Below are 23983 nucleotides of genomic sequence, written 5' to 3' on the forward strand. Positions count from 1 at the left end.
GCATCTGGGGAGTCATTTGGCTCCTGGATTTCTCAGCTTAACCTCAATTAAAATGGAAAATAATAATACTTAGCACATTGGGTGGTTGCGAGGATAAGCTGATGTCTATAAAGTGCTCAGAACAGGACCTAGAACATTATAAGAGTTTTATTGGAAATAGCTGTTATTCTTCTTGATGTAGGGGATACATCTGTTCAGAGTGTTAATGGGAGGCAAAGCAAAAGGGAGGGATCCCGTCTCCCTGCCTTCTGGCATCCTGAGCCAGGAGATTAGATCCTCTCTCCCAGGGATTTGATATTTGAGCAAGGGAAGCAAAGGCTAAGAAGATATTCCTGGCTGTATCAGGGGCTAACCCTATGAGGGCGGCAATGTCATGTCCTGTCACTGCAGGTGGCATCTTAGGTAGAAGCGTCCTGTGACAGGGCCTTCACTGTGTTTTCTTATGGTGAAGTCTCCTTGGCTCCTCCCACTTTTCTGAGCCTGGTTCATCAGCTTTTGTGTTGATTCTGTGATGTATCTCTTATCACTTCATTAAATTCCTTTTCTGTGATGTTAACTCATGTTCATTTCTCTTGTCTGGAGCTAGGAATCCTGACAACTTAGTGACCACTACTGAACCTTAAAACTCTCTCTTCCCTGGGGAAGACATCTTTCCTTTATTCCTACCTGAATGCTCCTCAGATTCACATTTCCCTGATTTTTTGTCCAAATTTTTGACTCTATATATTCTCTGTTCCCTTTTGTATTTTCTTTTTCTCTCATTCGGTACACTTTCTCTGATTGAGCTCATCCATTTCAGGGTCTTCAAACTGCTTCAGTTTTAATGTAAATGGTTCCTACATCTATCTTTCCACTTAAGAGTTCAGTCCTAAATTCCAAATGCAATTTTTGACTTCCTACTTAGGATATGACCTGGATAGACTGACTATAACATCTTCCACACCTGAATGAGCTCATGTCCCTGTACTCTCCCAGTAAGTAATACATAAGCCAAAACAATGCAAGAATCATCTTTGACTCTTCCCTTTCCTCCTGTTCTCTTCTCCTGTTGCTACTGCTTTATTTGTGATCTCTCTTCATTAGGATGAACAAGTGCAAGAACTTCTAAACTTGTACCTTTCTAAATGCAAATCTGATATTGGTCCCCTGTTCAACAGTTTCAGACAGTTCTCTGTTTTCCTGATGTCACACAAAGTAATTCTAGTCAAATTATTTCAGTTCGAAACTAATCTACTCAAGGACCATTTTGGACGCCTCACTATGAGGTATGAAGTACCAGAAATGTAAAGACACATACAAATGGTTCTTTACTCTTAGAGACCCCAAATGCTACAGGGAGAGATAAATGCAATGCATGGGACACATCTTACGTTCCACTTGAGATCTCTCAGCCTCACCCAGATCTGTTTCTCTCCCAGATCTGCATGGTTCCTGGTTGACTTAACACAGACACAAAGAGAGCATCTTGCCTCCTGCTCACACAGAGAGCCTCTTGCCATTTGCCTTCCATATCCCCATCACACAGGTTTGGAGTGACAGTAAGTCCTGAATAAATTATTGTTCAGAAAATGTCATCTTAATTTTATAATATTTAAAACACACTGGAGTTCATTGTAAGCAAAACCTGAGTAAGAACAACTCCATGTTATGCATGGAGGGTAATTGGGGATTTATAACATATTGTTATATTGTTTTTAATAGACTTCTAGCTTAGGAGGCATCATTTCAAAGGAAATTCTCTCAACAAATCCAGCTGCTACTTTATTAGAATGATTACATTAAATAAATGTCCTAAGAATATTGTTTGACTCTATTTATTAATGCGATTCCACTTAAGTTAGTAAGCTAAAACTAAAGTTTAATATTTAATATCCTCAGTAAAATAAAAAGAAGTCAAATGATTTTTATTAAAATGTTCTCTCTCATACAAATGAAGAGGTAAAAAAAATGAAAACAAAAGCAGAAACTCTGCAACCTTATATCAGGATGCTGTTTGCGTGAAATGTACTTACTTCTTTTTTTTTTTTTTTTTTTTTGGTTGTGTTGGGTCTTCGTTTCTGTGCGAGGGCTTTCTCTAGTTGCGGCGAGCGGGGGCCACTCTTCATCGAGGTGCGCGGGCCTCTCACTGTCGCGGCCTCTCCTGTTGCGGAGCACAGGCTCCAGACGCGCAGGCTCAGTAGTTGTGGCTCACGGGCCCAGTTGCTCCGCGGCATGTGGGATCTTCCCAGACCAGGGCTCGAACCTGTGTTCCCTGCATTGGCAGGCAGATTCTCAACCACTGCGCCACCAGGGAAGCCCTGTACTTACTTTTTAGGATCATCTATGATATTTGATAAAGACATCAAAATGTCTTGACCATTTTACTTGAGTACTAACAATTCAAATAATGCAAGACATTTTTGTCTATGTTTATTGGCTTGGTGGTTGATTTTTGAAATCTTTTATTGTTAGACAAATTTATAAAGTGTTATGCACTTTGTATTTACAAGTGTTATGCAGATAATACAGAGAGTTCTCATATATCCTGTACCTAGCTTTCCCTTATATTAACATCTAACATAACTATAGAACCATTATCAAAACTAAGAACTTTATCTTGGTACAATAATATTAACTAGATTACAGAATTCATGGGGGTGGTTTCCACCAGTTTCTTTACTAGTGTCCCTTTTCTGTTCCAGGATCCAATTTAAGAAACAATGTTTCATTTAGTTGTCTTACCACCTGATTCCTCCAATCTGTAACAGTTGCTCAGTCTTCCTTCCTCTTTCATTGCCTTAACATTTTGAGGAATACCCGTCAACTATATTTTAGAATGTTCCTCAGTTTAAGTTTATCTGCTATTTTCTCATGATCAGACAGGTTCTGCATTTTTTGAAGGATGCCAGAGGTGATATTCCTTTCTCAGTACATTCTATCAAAAAGCTACATGGAGCCTATATATATTATTGATGATGTTAATCTTGGTTGTTGTGTGATTAAGGTGGTCTCTGCTAGGACTCTTTATTATAAAGTCATAATTTTTCTTTTTTATAAAAACTTTCATCTACACATTTTAGCCTCCATGGGTGGATCTTGCCTGTGGCAGTTACTATTGTGATCATTGAAAGGTGATTTTCTATTTCCTTCTTTCCCTCCACATTTATTAATAGGAGTTCATCTGTAAAACAAGAATTGTCTATTTACCCCCATTTATGTATTTGTCCAGTTATTTATATCAGTATGGGCTTGTAATATTTATTTTATTCTTTGGGTTGTAGTCCAATAATGTGTAATTATTTCATTGCTTGGGCTGTTCTAAGGTTGGCCTTTGGGGGCTCTTTCAGGTTGACTCCTACGCTGCTTTGACCTGCCACCGTCCCTTTTTCTTTTCTAAACATTTCCTTATTTTCAGCATCTTGAGATCTGACATCTGACATTGACATCTATGCTCATCTTGAATTTCTCCTGCCCAGACCTGCAATCAATCAGTTTTCTAGGATTTCTGGATCTTTTTATTAGAAATTTAGAAATCAAGATCTAGGCACTGGGTGTGCTCATTGCTACTGGGTTATCAAGTTTACAGAAAAAAAAAACAGACATACAAAAGAGATGAAACTGACAAAGGAAATTCCCATGATAATATTGAAGAGAAGTCTCAGGATATCAGCTGTGCTGAAGACCTAAAACTCTGCAAGACCAGCGTGGGGCAGGATGGAGGTATTCAGGAAGGATGCCTGTGAGATATAAATGGAACTGAGCTACTACTTGGTATGTCTGAGCTCGTTGGTAGTCATAATAATGTGGAATCGAACATTAATTTAGTCAAAGTTTATGAAGGAAGTTGGCTGGGAGGTAGAGAATTGTGGATGGTGGGGGGGATGTAAGAGGTAAACACATATTTTCTATAGCAGAACGTCAATAAATAATAGTCTAAATTTGGAAAATAATTTCTGTATAAACACATTATTTAGCAATGCAGTGGCAAATAGCAGAAGAAATGGTTTTAAAAGTTGAATGTAGTTACTTTTAAGGAGTAAGAATTGGGATTTGGGAGGAGAAAGGGAATAAACTATTATATTTTTAGCCAGTATATTTGAATGTACATACTTTCTTGTTATAAATAAAAAATTAAATTTTGAAAAGGGAAAAAGACATACCCACAAAAATTACAATGGGTAAAGATTTATGGAACTGCCTCTGTTCTAGGTGAAATAAATTTTAAAAGACCCGCACCTAGAAATATATTGGCAGAATTATTCTACTTCAGGAACAAAATGCATCCTAAAAGAGTACAGGCAGAAATATAAGAATTAGCAGAAAATGAAACAAAATAAGTTTAACGGAAAATAAGCTAAAATGTGACCAAGAATATTATACCCTAACAAATTGTCTGCCTTGTGTGAAATCAATGGAAATTCAATTTCGAATATTTCCAAATTCACAAAACATGTACCTAGGCTGAAAAAAAAAATATTTTTTAATTTAATCCAGTTGACAGCAAACTTCACAGATTAAACAACTTATTTGCAGAGAAGTGTTTTAACTCAAAGTACACAAGTGTAAGAGGCAGACCTACCATTTAAATTCTGACTAAATGACTAAATGGCTAAATGACTTTACCTATTATGCTAAATGGGAGCATTATTCCAGGAGCTTGGCCATATTTCCTCTCCTTCTTCCTTCTTTTTCTTCTCTTTATCTCTCTCTTTTTTCTGCTTGAAATAAATTTTTTGAACTCTATAACAGATTTTTGGGCAAGGAATTCCAAACTCAGAATACAAAAGCCTGTTAATTTTTCCTAAAAGGAGGAGAGAAACAATCTAATCATTATATACTTATTTTTTCCCCCCAGGAAAACCACAGCAGTCGGGAAAGGGACAAAATCTGTGTGCTGGACACTGCTGGATTCTGAGGATATGATGATGAACAAGACTGTTGGGGCCCTGCCCTAATGAAGGGCATATTCTAATGGGGACAATAGACAAAGAGACAAAAATCAAAAATAAGTAAAATACAATGTTAGTTTGTAATAACTGCTAAGAAGGAAACAAAGAAGGGTCTGGCAGAGAAAATAATGGGGACCGTGGGATCTGCTTTAAATTAGATGGCCAGGAGAAGATCTCGGAAAGGAAGATTTAAACTGATTCTTGATAAAGGAGGATGAGCTAGCTGGTGAGGGGGCATTCCAGACAGAGAGATGGGGCATGGCCAAGTCAAGACAAGAATGACTACTGAAGTGTGTGGTCTTGTAGGGACAAATTAATTTCTCAGTACTTAATCCTGTTATTTTTTATTCAACAAATATTTATTTTGTTCCCTCCACATGGGAGGCATAATTCTAGCCGCTGGGAATAAACAGTCCCTGAATAGAAAGAATTTATCATCCAGGGAGGAAAACTTGCCAGTCAACTGGAGTTAGCTAATCAGGGTAAAGAGGCTTTATATGAGAAACACACCTAATACCAATCCAGGTGGGGGTAACAGAACCAGGGAAGGTTTGTTACCTTTCCTGGTAACCAACATCTAAGCAGACACCTGGACGTAAGTGGAGTTATATATAACTAACAGGGCATGAAAACACAGAGGGTGTAATTGTCCTTTTTCATTGGCTTGAAAGAGTTGAATAAATGACTTCAACATTGTTATGATTGAATTGTGTTCCCCCATATTCATATGTTGAGGTCCTGCCCCCCAGTACCTCAGAATGTGACCTTATTTGGAAACAGGGTCATTGCATATGCCATTAGTTAAGATGAGGTTATTATGATGGACCCTAATCTAATATGACTGGTATCCTTATAAAAAGGGGAAATTTGGACACATATAAAGGGAAGATAATGTGAAGAGGCATAGGGAAAAGACAGTCATCTATAAGTCAAGGAAAGAGGACTGGAAGAGATCCTTCCATCAGAAAAAACCACCTTGCTGACATCTTGTGAACAATGAAATAGTAAATTTCTGTTGTTTAAGTCACCCAGTTTGTGATATTTTGTTACAGCAGCCCTAGCAAACTAATACAAACATAAACTAGGAAATACCTACATTATCGTATTAAATGAAAGGAATATACAGAAATGAATATACAGAATGTATATACATTCATTTATAACTCGACAATGTATCCTAAAAACACACACAAACAAAAATGCTACTCCCTTGGGAGAAAATATTTGGAAAATATATATCTGATAAAGGACTGGTATCCAAAAATATATGAAGAACGCTTAGAAATTCGGCAATGAGAAAACAAACAAGCCAACTAAAAAATGGGCCAAAGAACTTAAGTCCTCACCAACAATGATATACAGATGGCAAATGAGCATATGAAAATTTGCTCCACACCATATGTTATCAGGGAAATACAACTTGAAATAACAATGAGATACCACTGCACGCCTATTAGAGTGGCAAAAATCCAGGGCACTGACACCACCAAATCCTGACAAGGATGAGGAACAACAGGAATGCGAAGTGGTGCAGCCATGTTAAAGACAGTTTGGCAGTTTCTTACAAAATTAAACATACTTTTACCACACAAAATTGATCCAGCAATGGTACCCCTTTGTATCTATCCAAGGGAACTGAAAACATTTGTCCACACAAAAACCTGCACACGGATGTTTATAGCATTTTTATTCATAACCGCCAAAACTTGGAAGCAACCAAGATGTCCTTCAGTAAGTGAATGGATAAACAGATTGCAATACGTCAAGACAATGGAATATTAATTAGTACTAAAAAGAAATGAGCTATCAGGTCATGAAAAGACAATGAAGAAAATTAATGTATATTACAAAGTGAAAGAAGCCAATCTGAAAGGCTATATGCTGTATAATTCCAACTATATGACATTTCTGGAAAAGGAGAAATTATGGAGACAGTAAAATGATCAGTGGTCTTCAGAGGTTGGGGGTGGGGAGGAAAGATGAATAGGCGGAACACAGTGTAATTTTAAGGTAATGAAACTATTCTGTACAATATTATAATGGAGGATACATGTCATACATATGTCCAAACCATACATTGTACACCACCAAGAATAAACTCTAATGTAAACTATGGACATTGGGTAACAATGATGTATCAGTGTGTCATCAGTTGTAACAAATGTCCCTCTCTGGTGGGGATGTTGATAATGGGGTAAGCTACAATACGTGGGGTTAGGGGGTGTATGGGAAGTCTCTGTACTTTCTTCTTAATACCGTTGTGACCCTAAAACTACTCTAAAAAATAAAGCCTATTTTTTGAAAAATGCTACACCTTGTTTCACAGAGCCTGTAAACTAGCATATACCACAAAGTATGTAAAAGCAAAATAAATCTTCCTAATTCATTAAATATAAAGCATGACATTTCTCTTGTCTGTTCAAAGAAAATGTATACAGGTAAATATGCCAGCTTTGTAAGCTGTTCTCGATAATTACATTAGTTCTATATTTTATTGCATAAGTAACAATGGTATTCACAAGCAATCTAAACTGGAAATTTTAAGAAACCTAATTTTTTTAAAAGAAGGCTTTCTCCAACAATATGAATCATAGCCATGACTTTTTATTTATTTAAATGTTTATTGGAATTTATTAAAATTAAAGGAGCACAATTTCTCTACAAGACTATGTAATGAAAATAAAAAGAAAATTCTTAAATAACAAGCAGATATTTGTGTACATAAGGTAGGCTCAGTTTAAATTGTTAGGGGAATGGGTGAGATGTCCTTAGAGATTTTAAATACTCAGAATATACATGAGAGTTCTCCCACTTTTTTTCCTCGCTTTCTTCCACTTCTCTATCTAGTTAAAGATGAATACATAAAATGACAAGAGGAAGAAATAGATTCACTTCTTTGTAGTCAGAAGTGCCCCCAAACTTGCTACCTTTTCTTCTAAATTTCTAAAGACATCCACAGATTGGACAACAGGCATTTCTTATCATAAGTTCATTGATTCCCGTGTTAGCTTATTATTTAGGTCGGCCAGTGGTCCTCTCTCTTAGCAGCACATTAAAATCACCTGGAAGGGTATGTTTGTTTGGTTTGTTTGTTTATTTAAATATCTCAGCTCCAATCCCAGAGATTCTGATTTAATTGGCCTGGGGTGGGACCCAGACATCAGCATTCTTTTTTTTTAACTCTATACCTGATGGAAGTGTGCGGCCACAGTTGAGAACCCCTGATCTAGGCAGTGTTTCTCATCCTTGGCTAGTCGTCAGAATCACCAGGGACAATTGCTAAAAACGTAGATTCCTGTGCCACTCCCGCAAGAATCTGATTCCATAAGTCTGAGGTGGACCAAAGGAATCTGTACTTTTAATAAGCACCCTGGGTATTTTTGATAATTAGCCAAGTTTGAGAAACACTGGGGACATCCAATAAAAATTCAAAACAATGCTCAACTGGTCTGTTTTTTGCTTGATGACAAAATTCCCTCAAACTCATCTTCCTGCTTGCCCCTCATTGAAAAAAAAATTATTTTTCATTTTAAAATTTTATACGTTTTCCGTGCATATGTGTGTGTTTGTGTATGTGTATTGGGTTTAACTAGCCATCCACCCCTTTCAGAGCATTCAAGCACCGATTTGCAATATTTATTTTATACACATGCAGTCACAGATGCCCACAACATTTAAAAAAAAACAACTAAATAGTGGTTAAATATTTGTGTATATTTAATCACTCTTAAACACTAAAATGACTTTTTTTTTTAAGTATTTGTTTATTTATTTATATTTATGGCTGTGTTGGGTCTTCGTTTCTGTACGAGGGCTTTCTCTAGTTGTGGCAAGCGGGGGCCACTCTTCATCGCGGTGCGCGGGCCTCTCACCATCGCGGCCTCTCTTGTTGCGGAGCACAGGCTCCAGACGCGCAGGCTCAGTAGTTGTGGCTCACGGGCCCAGCCGCTCCGCGGCACGTGGGATCCTCCCAGACCAGGGCTCGAAGCCGTGTCCCCTGCATTGGCAGGCAGACTCTCAACCACTGCGCCACGAGGGAAGCCCTAAAAGGACTTTTTTAAATGATATTTTTCTTTGGGAAAAATTGCTTCACAATCAGATGCTACTTTCCTCACCAACTCTGAATCACCGTGTTCTATCCATATGAATTTGGGATTCTTAAATGGCATTCTTAGAGTCTGACAGCACTGGGTAGAGAATGCCTACAGTCAAGCACTTTCCTTCAATTTCCTTCAAGTCTTCCCCGTCACAACACCTCATCCTCATCCTCATCTGGGAGATAACACCACTAATTGCGGGTGAGAAGGGAGCTCCATCCTGCTGACCAGACGTTTCAAGTGACTCTGCCCAGTAAGTGTCTATAAAAGCTGTTTCTTATTAGACAGGTGTCTTTCAACCAGGAATCAAACTGCAACTACCAAGTCAGTGGGGTGGGGTAGGGAGGAAGGAACTCCTTCTATATTTTCATAGTTTAAATATTAGAAGCAGCATTCTAATTTACAGAATCTATTAAGCACATGTGTACTTCTTAAATCAGCATGGAGATCTAGAAATATGCATTTCACACAGAAAGATTTCTTTGGTACTTGTATTCAGGAAATAAATATCAAGTCGCTGCTCCAAACATACTAGGATTTCCAGATTTAACAAACAAACAAAAATGAATAGAACAGCATTATCACCAACGACAATAATGACAAAATAACACATCTGGGTACAAGAACCCATGGAGTTCTCGTTCTCTTTCCTTCTTCACTCTACTCTTCCCTTTTACCTGTGGCTATTTTTCACTTGGATCTTCAGACCCTCTGTAGTTAGATTTTTTACTTAGGCTCCAACATGTTTATTTTGTTTTAATTTTTCTACGAGAAGGTGAAACATATTGACATATTGTCTTTCTTTTTCTTTTTTCTACTCACAATTGGAAATAGAGTAAGACTGTTCTTGTGTAAAACCAAAACAAAACAAATAGAATAAACAATCAATGTTTTCCTTGTTGGTTGTTTAACAACCAACTCTCCAGAAAAAAATGTATTTTTGAAATGCTCTGATTTAGAACATATGATGTTTGCCATGGTGTAAATACTCCCACCATAATTGGTTTCAAGCTACCAACGTGATGTCTCTGAGTGCAGATTTTGGAAGAGATGTGCATAGTTGGCTGTAAAGAACCAGGACATGCAGCTTCAGCACACCCCTGGCCAGAACGTTATGGCATTTGCTCATTTAATATGTACTAAAACCTGATGAAGTGGAAGAAGAAACTTAAAATCAGGACAGTTGGGTTTGAGCCTTGGTCTAGATACTTACTAGCCATGTGAACTCAGGCAAGTAACTTCATTCTCTCTGATCCTGAGTCCTTCTGACTAATGTATTTAAATCTCTTTTTTTTTTTAATTAATTTTTCCTGGAGTATGGTTGCTTTACAATGTTGTGTTAGCCTCCACTGCACAACAAAATGAATCAGCCATACACATACAGATATCTCCTCCCTTTTGGACTTCCCTCCCATTTAGGTTACCACAGTGCGTTAGGTAGAGTTCCCTGTGCTATACATATGTTCCCATCAGTTGTCTATTTTATACATAGTATCAATAATGTATATGTGTCAATCCCAGTCTCCCAATTCCTCCCTCCCCACCCCTTTCCCCCTTGGTATCCTCTATGTCTATGTCTCTATTTCTGCTTTGCAAAATAACACATATATGTGGAATCTAGAAAAATGGTATAAATCTTTATCTCCTTTTGAATGTTTTCTACTTCTCAGCATGTTTCAAAACAAGTGTAAATTATGTCATGTTGATAGTATGTAACTCGATACGATGTAATGAAAAATAGCACTTTCCTGTAATCCAATCATGGGAAAAATATCAGACAAATCTCATAGGACCCACAATACCTGACCAGTACTCTTTAAAACTATCAAGGTCATCAAAAGCAAGGAGAGTCTGAGACACTATTACAGTCAAGAAGAACCTAAGAAGACCCAACTACTAAATGTAATGTGAAATCCTTGATGGGATGCTGGAACAGAAAAAAGAAGTTAAGTAAAAACTAAAGAAAAATCTGAATAAAGTATGGATTTCAGTTAATAATAATGTATTAATCTTGGCTCACCAATTATAACAAATGTACCACACTAATGTAAGATATTAATTATAGGGGAAAGTGAGTGTGAAGTGTATAGGATCTCTCTGTTCTGTCTTTGCAATTTTTCTGTAAATCTGAAACTGTTCTAAAACATAAAAAAAAAAAACGACAAAAATACCAAGTGTAAGATTTTCCCTATGTAATAAATATTTGGAAACAATTATTATATAATATCACCACTGAATCCGCTTTTCTGTAGGATGGAAATTCCCAGTTTCTTTAATCATTCTTTGCATGATACAGCTTCAAGTTCTTCCATCCTGGGAGTTTCTCATCATTCCTGAATAAGCATTGCTCTTCCACACTTCTTTGGTTTTGATTAAAAACTTCTCTGAAGACTGTGCTTCCTTTGGATTCCTTTATCTGCTTAACTTCAATTCATCTTTCAAGAGCCATTAAAACTGCTCCTTCTCCTATGTGACATACCAAATCTATGGCATTGCTTTCCTATCCACCATGCCGAATGACTTTCTCTCTTCTCTGTACTCTCACGGCACTTGTTCATAGCTGTTATTTCATCATGCAGTGTTATATTTTCCCTCATTTGTTTCTTTTATGACACTATGAGAAGAGGCCATGTCTGTACCCTGAAAAACCTAGAAAAGCACCTGACACACAGAAGGGGTGTGCTGATTATCAGTTGATAAAGTTGGTCCTATCTAGACTAGCTGTGCCAGACAATCCATTTTGGTCAGTTCTCTGTTCATATTTAGAGTTGTCCCTTGGTGTCCAAGGAGGATTGGTTCCAGGAACCCCCAACCTCACCCCCACACCGAGGATACCAAAATCTGCGGATGCACAAGTCCCTGATGTAAAATGATGTAGTATAATTGGCTCTCGGTATCCATGGGTTGGAATCCACGGATACAGAAGGTAACGGCAACCATGGATGTGGAGGGCTGACTGGGTTCCCGTGCCTCTCTTATACCAGGTGTTCTGCGTCCTCTTTCTGCTTGTCTAATTCCAGTCTACCTTTCAAGTCTCCACTTACAAGATATACTGATTTCTTTCTGAACCTTCGTTTCACTTATGGTTAGGTAGGCACCATTAATTTGTTTTAACGCACATTTACTTTATCTGAGTTCAGGACCCTTGTCTTGGGCTATGCTTGAATTCCTCACAGGTCATCTAATATTTGGCTAAGATGTTCTGATTGTCTGGTTTTCTGATTATCTTACTCTTCTGTGAATGTCTTTTCTCTGAATGTTGGAAACACTTAAACTCTGTACCAATACTTAGCATGCGGTTATGTATTTCTCGTTCTGTTCTCTCCTTGATACATATGCATCTTGTCTGCTTAACAACACTGTAAGCATTTTTAGGGTATAATTATTCTCCCCTACAAATTCTGTTTTTTCTCACATTCTCAAGCAGTGTGATAGACACATAACAGGTATTTATTAAAAAATAGGGAACGTATTCTAACTCACACTATCTGAGGACCTGGCAAAATATTGGGCCAATTCCAATCTGAACCCAAACTCTGCGAATTAGGTCAGGGACTTCCTAAAGTCAGCACTTTCTAGACTCACTTTTCCTAAATTATTCCATGGCAGGAGAATTGTATGTTACCAATTGACTGCAGAAGCACCTATGATGCAATAATAATTTGAGCCCAGTGGCTAATTGAGGCTATTTCATAAAGGGTGTATGCTTTAAAGGGTGTAGTTTCTTTTGTTTAATGTTAATCACTCTTATTCCATTCACACAAAGGAAACCTCGGTTAACACAAATGTAAAGTGTAGACGTGTATTTTTAATGTTTTAGTTTAGTCCAAAAACATTCATTGGTTACTATCTTCCCTTTCTCCATCCCATTACTATTTTATACATTATACATTATATGAGTTAAAAGTTCTTATATATCCTATTAATGAAAATAACACCACTAGGGCTTCAGCAAAACAGACCATAATGTGCTTTCCTTTCAGAATAATGGTAAAATGGGACTCCCCTGGCGGTCCAGTGGTTAAACCTCCATGTTTCCACTGCAGGGGGCACGGGTTCGATCCCTGGTTGGGAGACTAATATCCTGCATGTCGCGTGGCCCCCTCCCCCCAAAAAAGGTAAAATAGCAAAAGAGTCAGCACAACAGTCTAGGCTAAGTTGAGGTAAACCTGAACTTTTTCACTGTACCTGAGACCTCTGATCTGTCTCAGGAGAAGCACAGCGTGCAGCCATTCACATCTTCAAAGTACAGACAAACATTCTCAGAAATAGTCTAGTTCGAATTTGTATAGGGAAACTTTTATCAAAAGACAAAACAATTTACAAAGTGTTTCTCTATTCAAACAGGAGAACTTGTTTTGTTTGATCATGTAGAGCAATGTGTTTCCCATTCTCATTTTCCTAATTATCTTCCATATAAAAGAAAGAAGAGCAGTTCATAGCAACCATTCTATTCCCTCATCTTCACCCTTTGACCCTCAAACAGCAGCAGGACCACTGAGATGACAGTCTGTTTGTTCAATTAAACTTAGGGAAGAACAAATTCTTAGGGGCATTTCATGAAACACTATACAGAATCTGATCAATAGAGATTTATTTTTGTTATATCCAAAGCAAGCTGCAGGAACCTTGGGGAATGGGTTTCATTTTTAGTTCAAGAGCAAAGAAATTACAAATGGTTCCTCTGACTATGTATCACATTTGCTATAGATGACAACACATATTTCAATCTAGCCAACAAATCAATTTATAAATCTCTGGGTTGAGTTTATGGTTGTTACTTCAGAAAATACCAGTAGTTTCTCAGGGAAGATTAGCATTTCAATAGGTTTATAAGGCAAAAATACTTTTGCACAATCATCAGATTCAATCACAAAGTTATAAAAGGCTAGAAGCTAAGTGTAATAACCTTCTCAACTCAAGAAGCTCCATTGAAGAAAGAGTTTTAGTTATTAACTTGTTTGGTTTATTCCAAAATGTGCCAATTTCCTTACAGTTCCAAATATGTGCCAATATATTAAAAGAGCATATACATAATAAAAAAATACAATTGCTTTGCAGTTGTGAAAAGTGCTAGACATCATCGTTAGACAAATAATTCAGATTAAAATTATAATGTTTTACTGATTAAAATAGCAGGATTTTTAATGAAATGATAACATTTGATCCTGTCTAGGATATTTATTGTTGCATTCATTGTAAGAATGTACATTGGTACTCTGCTTTTGTGATGCAAATTGGCTTTATATACCAAAAGCTATTAAGTCCCATTAAATCATTTGACCTAGAACTTTTACTTGTGGGACCCTGTCTCACAAAGATACTCCTAAATCTGGAGAAGATGGTCTTTATAATGATGAAAAATTGGCAACAACTTAAATACCCAATATTATGCAGAGGGTAAATCAACTGTCTGAATAAGTTTAATACAGTTTCTAGCAAATCCATTTAGGGCTTGTCATGACATAAGACAAATATTTGTTTTATATTAGGAAGGGGACAATGCATGCTACACAATTATATTTATAGCACAGTATAAAAATGTTAAAAGTTCTATACACAGAAACTAGACTGGAAGATATACCCTGGAAAATTACCTTTAGATCGTAGGTGAAGTTTCCTCTCCTCATTTTCTATCTTAACAAAGTTTAGATAGGGGATATGTACTCTTAACGTTTAAAAATCAACATTTAAAAATATGATTTTAATATGTAATATAAATAATTGACAGTAAAATTCCACCTTCATTTTAAAAGAACAATTTTTAAACATTTAACTTTGAAGGCCACCAAAGAAATTAATAATTGGAGGAAATATCAGGAAGTAAATAAAAATCTAAAATATTCATTGTGTTTATTTCACCAGGATTTCAATCCTGATCATATCATATGAAGTACTTTAACTAATTTTCAAAACCGAGAGTAGACTGTAAGCTCCATGAGGGCAGAGATAATGTTTTCTTCAGATTCCAATCAGCAGCACCATCAGTAGTGCTTAGACTATAAAAGGTGTTAATAAATGATTGATGGATAATTGACCAGCATTATTGAGGTGACAATAAAGAAAAGGTCAGTTTAATGGGCTTCGTTTAATTTGCTTGTCTAGCCTCCTTTTTCTGTAAGTAGCTGACAGTTGTTTTGGAGAAAGACCTCCTCATGGCTTTTTGCCCATGTGGTCTGGCCATCACTTGACTTTAGCCTTTTGGACAAGATTCTCCAGTGAGATTGTGTTTTGCTCCAACTATTAAAAATAAGACATGCGCTTTCAACTATGCATTACTGAACAGTTGAATGTAATCTTGGAGCTTCTGGTGACCATCTTTGCCTCTGCACTGAGAAAACTGAATGATAATGAAACCAACACAAAAAAGGCAGAGCTAAGAGATAGAGAGAACCAGTATCTTGGTGACACCATTTGATAACTTGGCTTGAGCTATGCCTGAATCTAGGAGATCCCTGGACTTTCCAATTACATGACCTAACAAATCCCTTTATCCTCAACAATTTTGTTTTGTTTTGTTATGTTTCTCTTAAGCCAGTTTGAGTTTGGTGTGTGTGCTGAATAGAGTTCTAAATTATACAGATATTTATGCTGACATTTCTTTTCATAAGTCTGCCAACAATTTTGATAATAATGGGAAGTAGTCATTTTATGTACAATTAGTCAGTATTCTATGTAAACAGCCTTAAGAAATCATTGCTAGTAATCGTCAATACCTATGAGTTGCTTCTAAGTTTTAATAACCTTTTACCCAGATAAAAGTCCATGAGTTCATTGGAATTGAAGGGGTTTTCCCCTGAGAATTAAACTCCTGAGACTCAGATGTCTTCTATAGTTGACTTCTTTTTAATTTGTTCATACACTTCTAATCTTCTATTTTAAGACCACACACCCTATTTTACCCCTGTAGTTTCTGTTATCTTCAGCCATGTAAACTTAACCCAAAATGCCTTGTTAGGGCTTTATTAATGTATAAAGCATTGCTACCAGTCCAAAGTCTGTTAGAATAAATTGGATCACCTAACAGAGATAATAATTTTATGAGTAAGAGGCTATTTTGAGGCCTTGAATTTATTCATAACCAGTACTTTCTGCAAGTTAGCTATGAATATATATCTTTTATGAAATTTGTCACTGTATTTCTATAAGACACATTCTTTGAAATTTATAGAAAGGCTTATATTCTTGACACCTCTTAAGCTAAAAACTAAAGAACTGCAATGGTCAGGTGGGTCTTTAGACTTAAATCTTTCACCCACGTCCCCTGAATTGGAAGGCAGATTCTTAACCACTGGACCATCAGGGAAGTCCCTAATTAAAGTGATTTTATTTTCTCATTGAGAAATCAAATTCCAATGCAGATTCAAAGTAAATATTTATTGGTGGTTGTACCTTTGGCAATAATATACTACAAGACATCATCTAGTTCTTTTTCCAGAAAGTTTTATTTCCCAAGCCTTCTTGACCTCTAATTCCAAAGAAGCAGTTATATTATTATTTCCATTTCTACATTCACAGTCAAATAAGCAAAAGTAAATCTTCCATTTTTCCTTTCTCAGCAGCATGGAGATTGAGCTGTACCTTTTCTTTTCAGTTAAACAGGAGGTAGAGATGTAAGTAACAAGAGCAGGAAGAGTAATTTCAAGTATAAACATTTACAAAGTAAGTAGTCAAACAGCCATTTTACTTGACTACAATGTTGCTCACAAAAAAGGCCAGATGCTCACAGTATTCTAGGATGATTGACTGTAATCAAGAGGTATAGGTTATAACTGCTTCTGAATACATTTCACTGGCCTCAAACAGACTTATTGTTCAACAAGACAGAATTCTCACATGCTTGGTCATCATTTTCTGCTCATTTTTAATATATTGATATACATTTATTGTCAAAATAGCATGAGAGAGTGAAAAGAGTAGCACTTTGGTGGCAGTCAGACCTGGGCTCAAACGTTTACTTCTCCATCATCTCTGGATTAATGGGTTACTTACTTTCTCAAGTTTTCATTATCTAAAAGGAGCCCTCACTGGGCTGTTTGGGAGGATTCAGTGAAATGCCTGTCATGGTTTCTGATGCTTAACAGTGGCTCATTAAATAGGAATTTTATTATTTATATATTTATTCATTTATTTATTTATTGGCCACGTCACGCGGCTTGTGGGGATCTTAGTTCCCCGACCAGGGATTGAACTCACATCCTCGGCAGTGAAAGTGTGGAGCCCTAACCACTGGACCGCCAGGGGATTCCCTAAATATGAATTTTAGTTCCCTTTCTATAACCCAAATTAAGCAATTACATTTGAAAATATTTACCCTCCTTTCCTAAGTGCCATCACTGCTGTTGTGTGAGACTGATACTGAACTCATTGAGTTGTGATAGGAGAAATGATGCTAAAGTTTCCATTGCAAGGGTCATTAGTGTTTACAAAACTAAGCTCGATGGAATAATGTACTTTTACACTAGGATGTCCTTCATGTAAGGTACAAGTAATTTGGATGAATGGAGTGATTTTAAAAAGAGTTGGTCTTAGATCATAGGTGTTCTTGAATAAAGATTCTCAAGAAAAAAATCTCCTCATGAGTAATAAAAAGAATGCAGTAAGAAGAGAATTAATATTTATATTCCAATAGTATTTTTCACAGAAATAGAACAAACAGTCCTAAAATTTGTATGGAACCACAGAAGGCCCAGAATAGCCAAAGCAGTCTTGAGAAAGAACAAAGCTGGAAGCATGATGGTTCCTGCTTTCAAACTCTATTACAAAGCTATAGTAATTAAAATAGCATGGTATTGCACTCGGGTGATGGCTGCAGGAGCAGACGCAGAGTGGAGTAGCAGCAGCAGAGCTGAGGACCCGCATGTCTGGTCAGCTGAGCCTGAATGCAAAGGATGCAAAGGAAGAGTCCAGTGATGCAGTGAGTAAGGCCTGGCAGCAGGAGCAGTGCAGGCCCGTGTTCCTGTGGAGCTGCAGGCTGAGGGAGTGCATCCTCAGCCCCACCTGCCAGGCTTGGAGAGGCCAGAGGCCCGGGTGCACAGGGGCAGACAGAAGCTCCCCAGGCCTTGGGGTTTCCTTAGTGGACTTCTGGGCGGGTGTGCTAAGGGTGGAGGATGTTGGCCAAGGGGCACTACCTCCTCAAGGAGGACAAGGAGGGCCCTGACCAGGATGCAGTCTATGAGAAGTACCTCCTAATATCATTTTTTTTTTTTTAATTCTGGTAGTGGCATAAAAACAGACACATAGATCAATGGAACAGAATAAACAGCCCAGAAATAAACCTACACATATATGGTCAGTTAATTTATGACAAAGGAGCCAAAGATATGCAATGGGGAAAGGACAGTTTCTTCAATAAATGGTGCTAGAAAAACTGGACAGCCAAATCCAAAAAGTGAGACAGGACCACAGTCTTCATACACAAAAACTCAAAATGAGTAAGACTTGAACATAAGACTTGAAACCATAAAGTCCTAAAAGAAAACATAGGTGGTAAGCTCCTTGAAATAAATCTTGGCCATGATTTTTTGAATCTAATCCAAAAGCAAAAACAGCAAAAGTAAATGCAAGGAAGCAGGACTATATAAATCAAAAAGCTTCTGCATAGCAAAGGAAACTATCAACAAAATGAAAAGGCAAACTACTGAATGGGAGAAAACAGCTGCAAGTCATATATCTGATAAGGGGCTAATAATCCAAAACATATAAAGAATTCATACAACTCAATAGCAGAAAAGCAAACAATCCAATTTAAAAATGGACAGAAGATCTGAATAGACATTTCTCCAAAGAAGACGTGCAGATGGTCAGTAGGTACATGAAAAGATGCTCAATATCACTAATCAACAGGGAAATGCAAATCAAAACCACAGTAAGATATCACCTCATACCTGTTAGAGTGGCTACCATCAAAAAGACAAGAAATAACAAATGTTGGTGAGGATGTGGAGAAAAGGAACACTTGTGCAATGTTGGTGGGAATGTAAATTGGTACAACCACTATGGAAAACCGTATGGAGGTTCCTCAAAAATGTAAAAATAGAACTACCATATCCAGCAGTTCCACTTCTGGGTATTTATCCAAGGAAAATGAAAACACTAATTTGAAAAGATATATGCACCTCTGTGTTCATTGCAGCATTACTTACGAAAACCAAGATATGGAATCAACCTAAGTGCCCATCAATGAACGAATGTATGAAGAAACTATGGTATATATATACAATGGAATATTATTCAGCTATAAAAATAATGAAATCTTGCCATGTGCAACAACGTGAACAGACCTGGAGGGCATTATGCTAAACGAAATAAGTAGGTCAGAGAAAGACAAATACCCATGATCTCACTCACATGTGGAATCTAAGAAAAAATAAATAAATAAAAAGCCAAGCTCATAGATACAGAGAATGGATTGGTGGTTTAAAAGAAGAAGCAGGGCATGGGAAATGGTGGGAGAAATGGGTGAACTGGGTTTTTCTTTTTTTTTTTTTTTAGTTTAAATAAACTGAATTTAAAAAATTTTAAAGACTGCAATAAGAAAATTATATACCAGCTATTTCTTTATTCACTTACTTGTATAACTTCAATATGCACTGTGGGAAATTCCTGTGACATCTAAAGAATCAAACCACAGTGTGCAGACAATAATAAGGAGTAGACACAACACATCTGTGAAGTTGCTGCTGTGGAGCAGAGCGCCAGATCTCAGGCAGAACTGCAGTGCTAGGTGTGACAGACTACACCAAAATGCTTAGATGGGGAGATAACTTCCGATGGATGTGATTGCAGATGCCTGTGTATTCCTGATTTGCCAATGGCAGCTGAGGAAGCATCACTTCTTTGAGTGGAGTTCGTGCACACACGATCTATGTTTGTACCCAGGGCCAAGACAGGTTAACAAGGCCAAGAAGGAGGGGAGGACATGGGAGTGGGTAACAGCCAGGGAGGACTTCAGAGCCTTAACATGGGGGGAAAGGGAGGAGGGCTGAGGACTAAGGGTGCTCCCTGTTGCTTCTGCCTATGTGTCAAGTGGCCGTAGAAATTTTGAAAGCTGTGAGGAAGAGCTAGTGGCTGGGTTTAGGAGTGTTTTGTGCCTCACACTCCCCACTTACAGGAAAACGTCTTTCCATTCCGAGGTAATTGAATTGAAGGAGAAGGACTGACCTGAGAATAGGAGGAAAGCAATTGTTCTGCTGTTCCTCCTCCTGTCATTTTTACCACTTGCCTCCTGACTCTTCTCCAAATCAAGCTCATCCACGCCAAGGTGGCAGCAGAATATCCTGTACAAGTGCCAGCTGTCGGGAATCTGCTGAAGACACCCTGTGCATCCCAAGCTGCCCCGTTATCCAGCCACCATCCGTGACCATTGGGACCACTTCTGATGGCTGTGGCCTCCACTGCCCAGGGAGCATCTTCTCTAAGCAGCTCCTTTTCTCTTTCCTGGTGAGTAGCAAGCAAAGGATTAGGGAGTTCAAGCATGTTACTGTGCACTTCCTTCCTTCAGTCTGGGCTTGAAAGAGAGTAGGGTGGTAGTGGAAGGCAGAGAAGGTAGACTGGGAGAACAAAAACAGATCTGAGAAAAATTCAAGGAAGAGTCAAGAGACTTGTGACCCGGGATGGCAGGTGTTTGGTTTGCTCTTCAAATTTCCACTGCCAACCTGTTAGTTTTTCAAGGGAACTCCCTGTTCAGTCTTGCTGTGGTGTTTTTCTAAGGAGTGATGGAATGAATTCACTCCTCAGCCATTTGACCCAGGAGGTTCTGAGGTTTGCTTTTGCTACTAGTAAATAAGCTGTACTTGTTTAACATACTTAGTTCCACTGAGCTACGAGAAGAGGAAAAGGATTCTGGGTGGAGAGGTGAAATATCCAAGACTTTCTTAATTTTACCCAGGAAGGTAAAAGCTCTAAAAGAAGGACAGAGCTCTTAGTTCAAGCAAGGCGTTTAACTTGAAAAAAAAAAATAAAGAAAAATAAAGAAAAATACAGAAACTTGGCTTCCACTTAGGTTTTTAATAGCTTTGTAACTGTGTACTTCATTCCCTGGTATTAAGAATGAAAACATTGGGACTTCCCTGGTGACACAGTGGTTAAGAATCCGCCTGCCAATGCAGGGGACATGGGTTCGAGCCCTGGTCTGGGATGATCCCACATGCTGCGGAGCAACTAATACCGTGCACCACAACTACTGATCCTGTGCTCTAGAGCCCACAAGCCACAACTACTGAGGCCCGTGTGCCTACAGCCCATGGTCTGCAACGAGAGAAGCCACCGCAATGAGAAGCCTGCACACTGCAACAAAGAGTAGATCCCGCTCGCCACAACTAGAGAAAGCCCGCGTGCAGCAATGAAGACGCAATACAACCAAAAATAAATAAATTCATAATAAAAAGAAGTAATCACTATTTTAAAAAAAGGAATGAAAATATTATAGAAATGAAAATATTATGTCAAGTAAATAAAAAGGCTCATTTTTTAAAAAGTGGTTATTTAAAGCGGAATACAAATGCAACTTTTTAAATTCCAGTTTTTAGTATTATCTGCCTAACAGAGTCATTGTAAAATTAAAGACTGTTTAAATAGGCTGACACGATATAGTCAATAAACTTGGGCTGAGTTAGAAAAGAAACATACATCCGTAATATGGCTGATGGTTTTCTTTCCTCCTCCCAAATAGTGGGTCCCATAACTCTAGAAATATGTCCTCAGAGAAAAATTGTTTATAAAATTGACTTAACTGTTCTAGCTCTATTTTTTTAAATTGCATTTTAATTAGTATCTGTATTGGTCAAGACTTTTTTTCTTAATCTTTTCTTTTTTTAATTTATTTATTTTATTTATTTATTTTTGGCTGCATTAGGTCTTCATTGGTGCGCGCAGGCTTTCTCTAGTTGCAGCGAGTGGGGGCTACTCTTCGTTGCGGTGCATGGGCTTCTCATTGCAGTGGCTTCTCTTGTTGCGGAGCACAGGTTCTAGGCACGTGGGCTTCAGTAGTTGTGGCACACGGGCTTAGTAGTTGTGGCTTGCAGGCTGTAGAGCACAGGCTCAGTAGTTGTGGTGCATGGGGTTAGTTGCGCCGAGGCATGTGGGATCTTCCCGGACCAGAGCTCGAACCCGTGCCCCTTGCATTGGCAGGCGGATTATTAACCACTATGCCACCAAGAAATCCCTGTCCTAGCTCTGTTTTATATTTAAATAATAACGAAACTGTCATTTGGAAAAACAGTAGAGGAAGCAAATAAACAGAAAATGCCGAGAAAAATAAGTAAAATAATAGGTTTTGAACTTACATTCACTTTTAAACTGATAGCTTTTCTCTTATTTTTCAGGTAGTCTCTGTCTTCTTTCCTTGAGTTAGGTATATAGCTTTTTAAAGCAATATTTGTGTCTTGAATTTAATTAAAACTCTTTACCCTGTTGAAGTCTACTCTCTAAATTTTGAAATGCATTTCTTTTTAGACTAGTTTTGTGAATGAGATCATTTAGACTTTGAAGTTTATGCAAAGCCAGTCCAAGGAGTAATTTGACATCAGTGAATATTTGTGGACGTTGGTCTTCAGACGGTTAAAAACATCCTCGAATATTTTCTCGACTTAACTACAGGTCAAATTGCTTGGGGCTGTGAAAATGATGATTTGTGTACAAATATGTGATTATTGTATTCCAGAGTTAAGTACTTTCTTCATGCTAAGAAATCAGAATGACATTTACAAATGGCCTTAGAGATGATAAACTCTATATAGAGTCAATGGTTTGTAACACATTTTCTTGAAAGAATGCAATACAATTCGGGTTCTAAGAACTCTATTCATTTTAATTTTTTCATTGATACTAAATGACTGTTGTGTCCCTAAAGCCACTTTCTTTGCTGTTTCCTTTTAAAATGAATATGAAAAATATTGAAGGATTGGAAGATTAATTTGTTTCTGAAATTGACAATACTTTTATCAATAAGACAAAACTGTAATGTGAAAGTTTGTTATCAAATGTAATTCCTGATTTTTTTCCTTCCTTTGAAGTTTTAATATTATTTTGCGATGCTTGTCAGAAAATTTCTCTTCAGGTTCCTTCTCATCTTCAGGCTGAAGCACTTGTAGGCAAAGGTGAGAAACCATGTTATGAATTTCGCAGTTTTAACTACTACATTTAGCTTCCAGCTGCTCTTGTAAAGTTTGGGATAAAAGCCATATGGTAGCTACTTGCATTAAAATTCGACATGAAATGAAAGATAAACTACTTGTTTTTTGGTAGTGGTTAGAAACAATTAAAGTACCAAGTTAGCTGTACACTTTTCTTGCCAGAAAAATTAGCAAACATCAGAGGGCTAAATTATCTTAGTTTAGTACAAAGAGAGGCACCAAAACCAGAAACATGTTTTAGTTTCCTATGACTGATCTGCTTCCAACATTCTTTAATTGATTACATGTAAAACAGATGTGTCAAAATTGAAATGTCCCAAAATAAAATTTATGCTTGAGTTTGATTACAATGACCAAGTACCCATCGAGAATTTATGTGATCTATTTCACAGAATAGCTTCTGAAAGTCAAATAAAAATTTAAGTAGTCTTACTATCACAGCCATACCTGAGGCATGGGTTGGATGTTCTGAGTCCAGGGGTAACATTCCTTTCATCAACATTTTTCATTAGCCTTAAGTTTACATCTAGAAAAACACACCTTGTATACAGAAGTGGTATACTTCTGTATACTTTGCCCAGCGCTTTGAGGTTTTGAATTAATCCCTTATATCTTTTAAAAGCACTTAAAAGGTACACAGTCTATACTCTAAAGACACATAGTAAATATATTAAATATGAATCAGTAAAGGAAATATTTTGATACAACCACTAAGCATTATTAAGCTTGGGGTTTATTAAGCCTCCAAAAGATTTTATAGAATTAGTACTTGCAGTATTACTGAGAACTATTACTTAAGTATAGACCAGTTTTCTTATTTTTT

At 37.4% G+C, this 23983-nt stretch overlaps 1 protein-coding gene and 1 long non-coding RNA gene across 4 annotated transcripts in view; both read left to right on the forward strand.

Moving 5' to 3' along the window:
* Window positions 1-10321, forward strand: part of LOC309610879 — a 35598-nt gene extending 25277 nt beyond the window's left edge. For 2 of the 3 annotated variants that reach the window (XR_014234194.1, XR_014234196.1), the window contains exon 3: window positions 4835-10321. This is a non-coding gene — a long non-coding RNA (uncharacterized lncRNA). The remainder of the gene's footprint in view (window positions 1-4834) is intronic. The other variant, XR_014234195.1, reaches the window with a different exon arrangement.
* Window positions 10322-20405: 10084 nt separating this feature from the next.
* Window positions 20406-23983, forward strand: part of DSC1 (desmocollin 1) — a gene marked incomplete at its 5' end in the record, with an annotated part of 30609 nt that continues 27031 nt past the window's right edge. The window contains 3 exon segments of the mRNA XM_082354416.1: window positions 20406-20418; window positions 20421-20471; window positions 23041-23124. Coding sequence (XP_082210542.1) covers window positions 20406-20418; window positions 20421-20471; window positions 23041-23124 — 148 coding nt within the window.

Source organism: Balaenoptera borealis (genome assembly GCF_965194805.1).
Source record: "Balaenoptera borealis genome assembly, chromosome: 14".
NCBI lineage: Eukaryota > Metazoa > Chordata > Mammalia > Artiodactyla > Balaenopteridae > Balaenoptera > Balaenoptera borealis.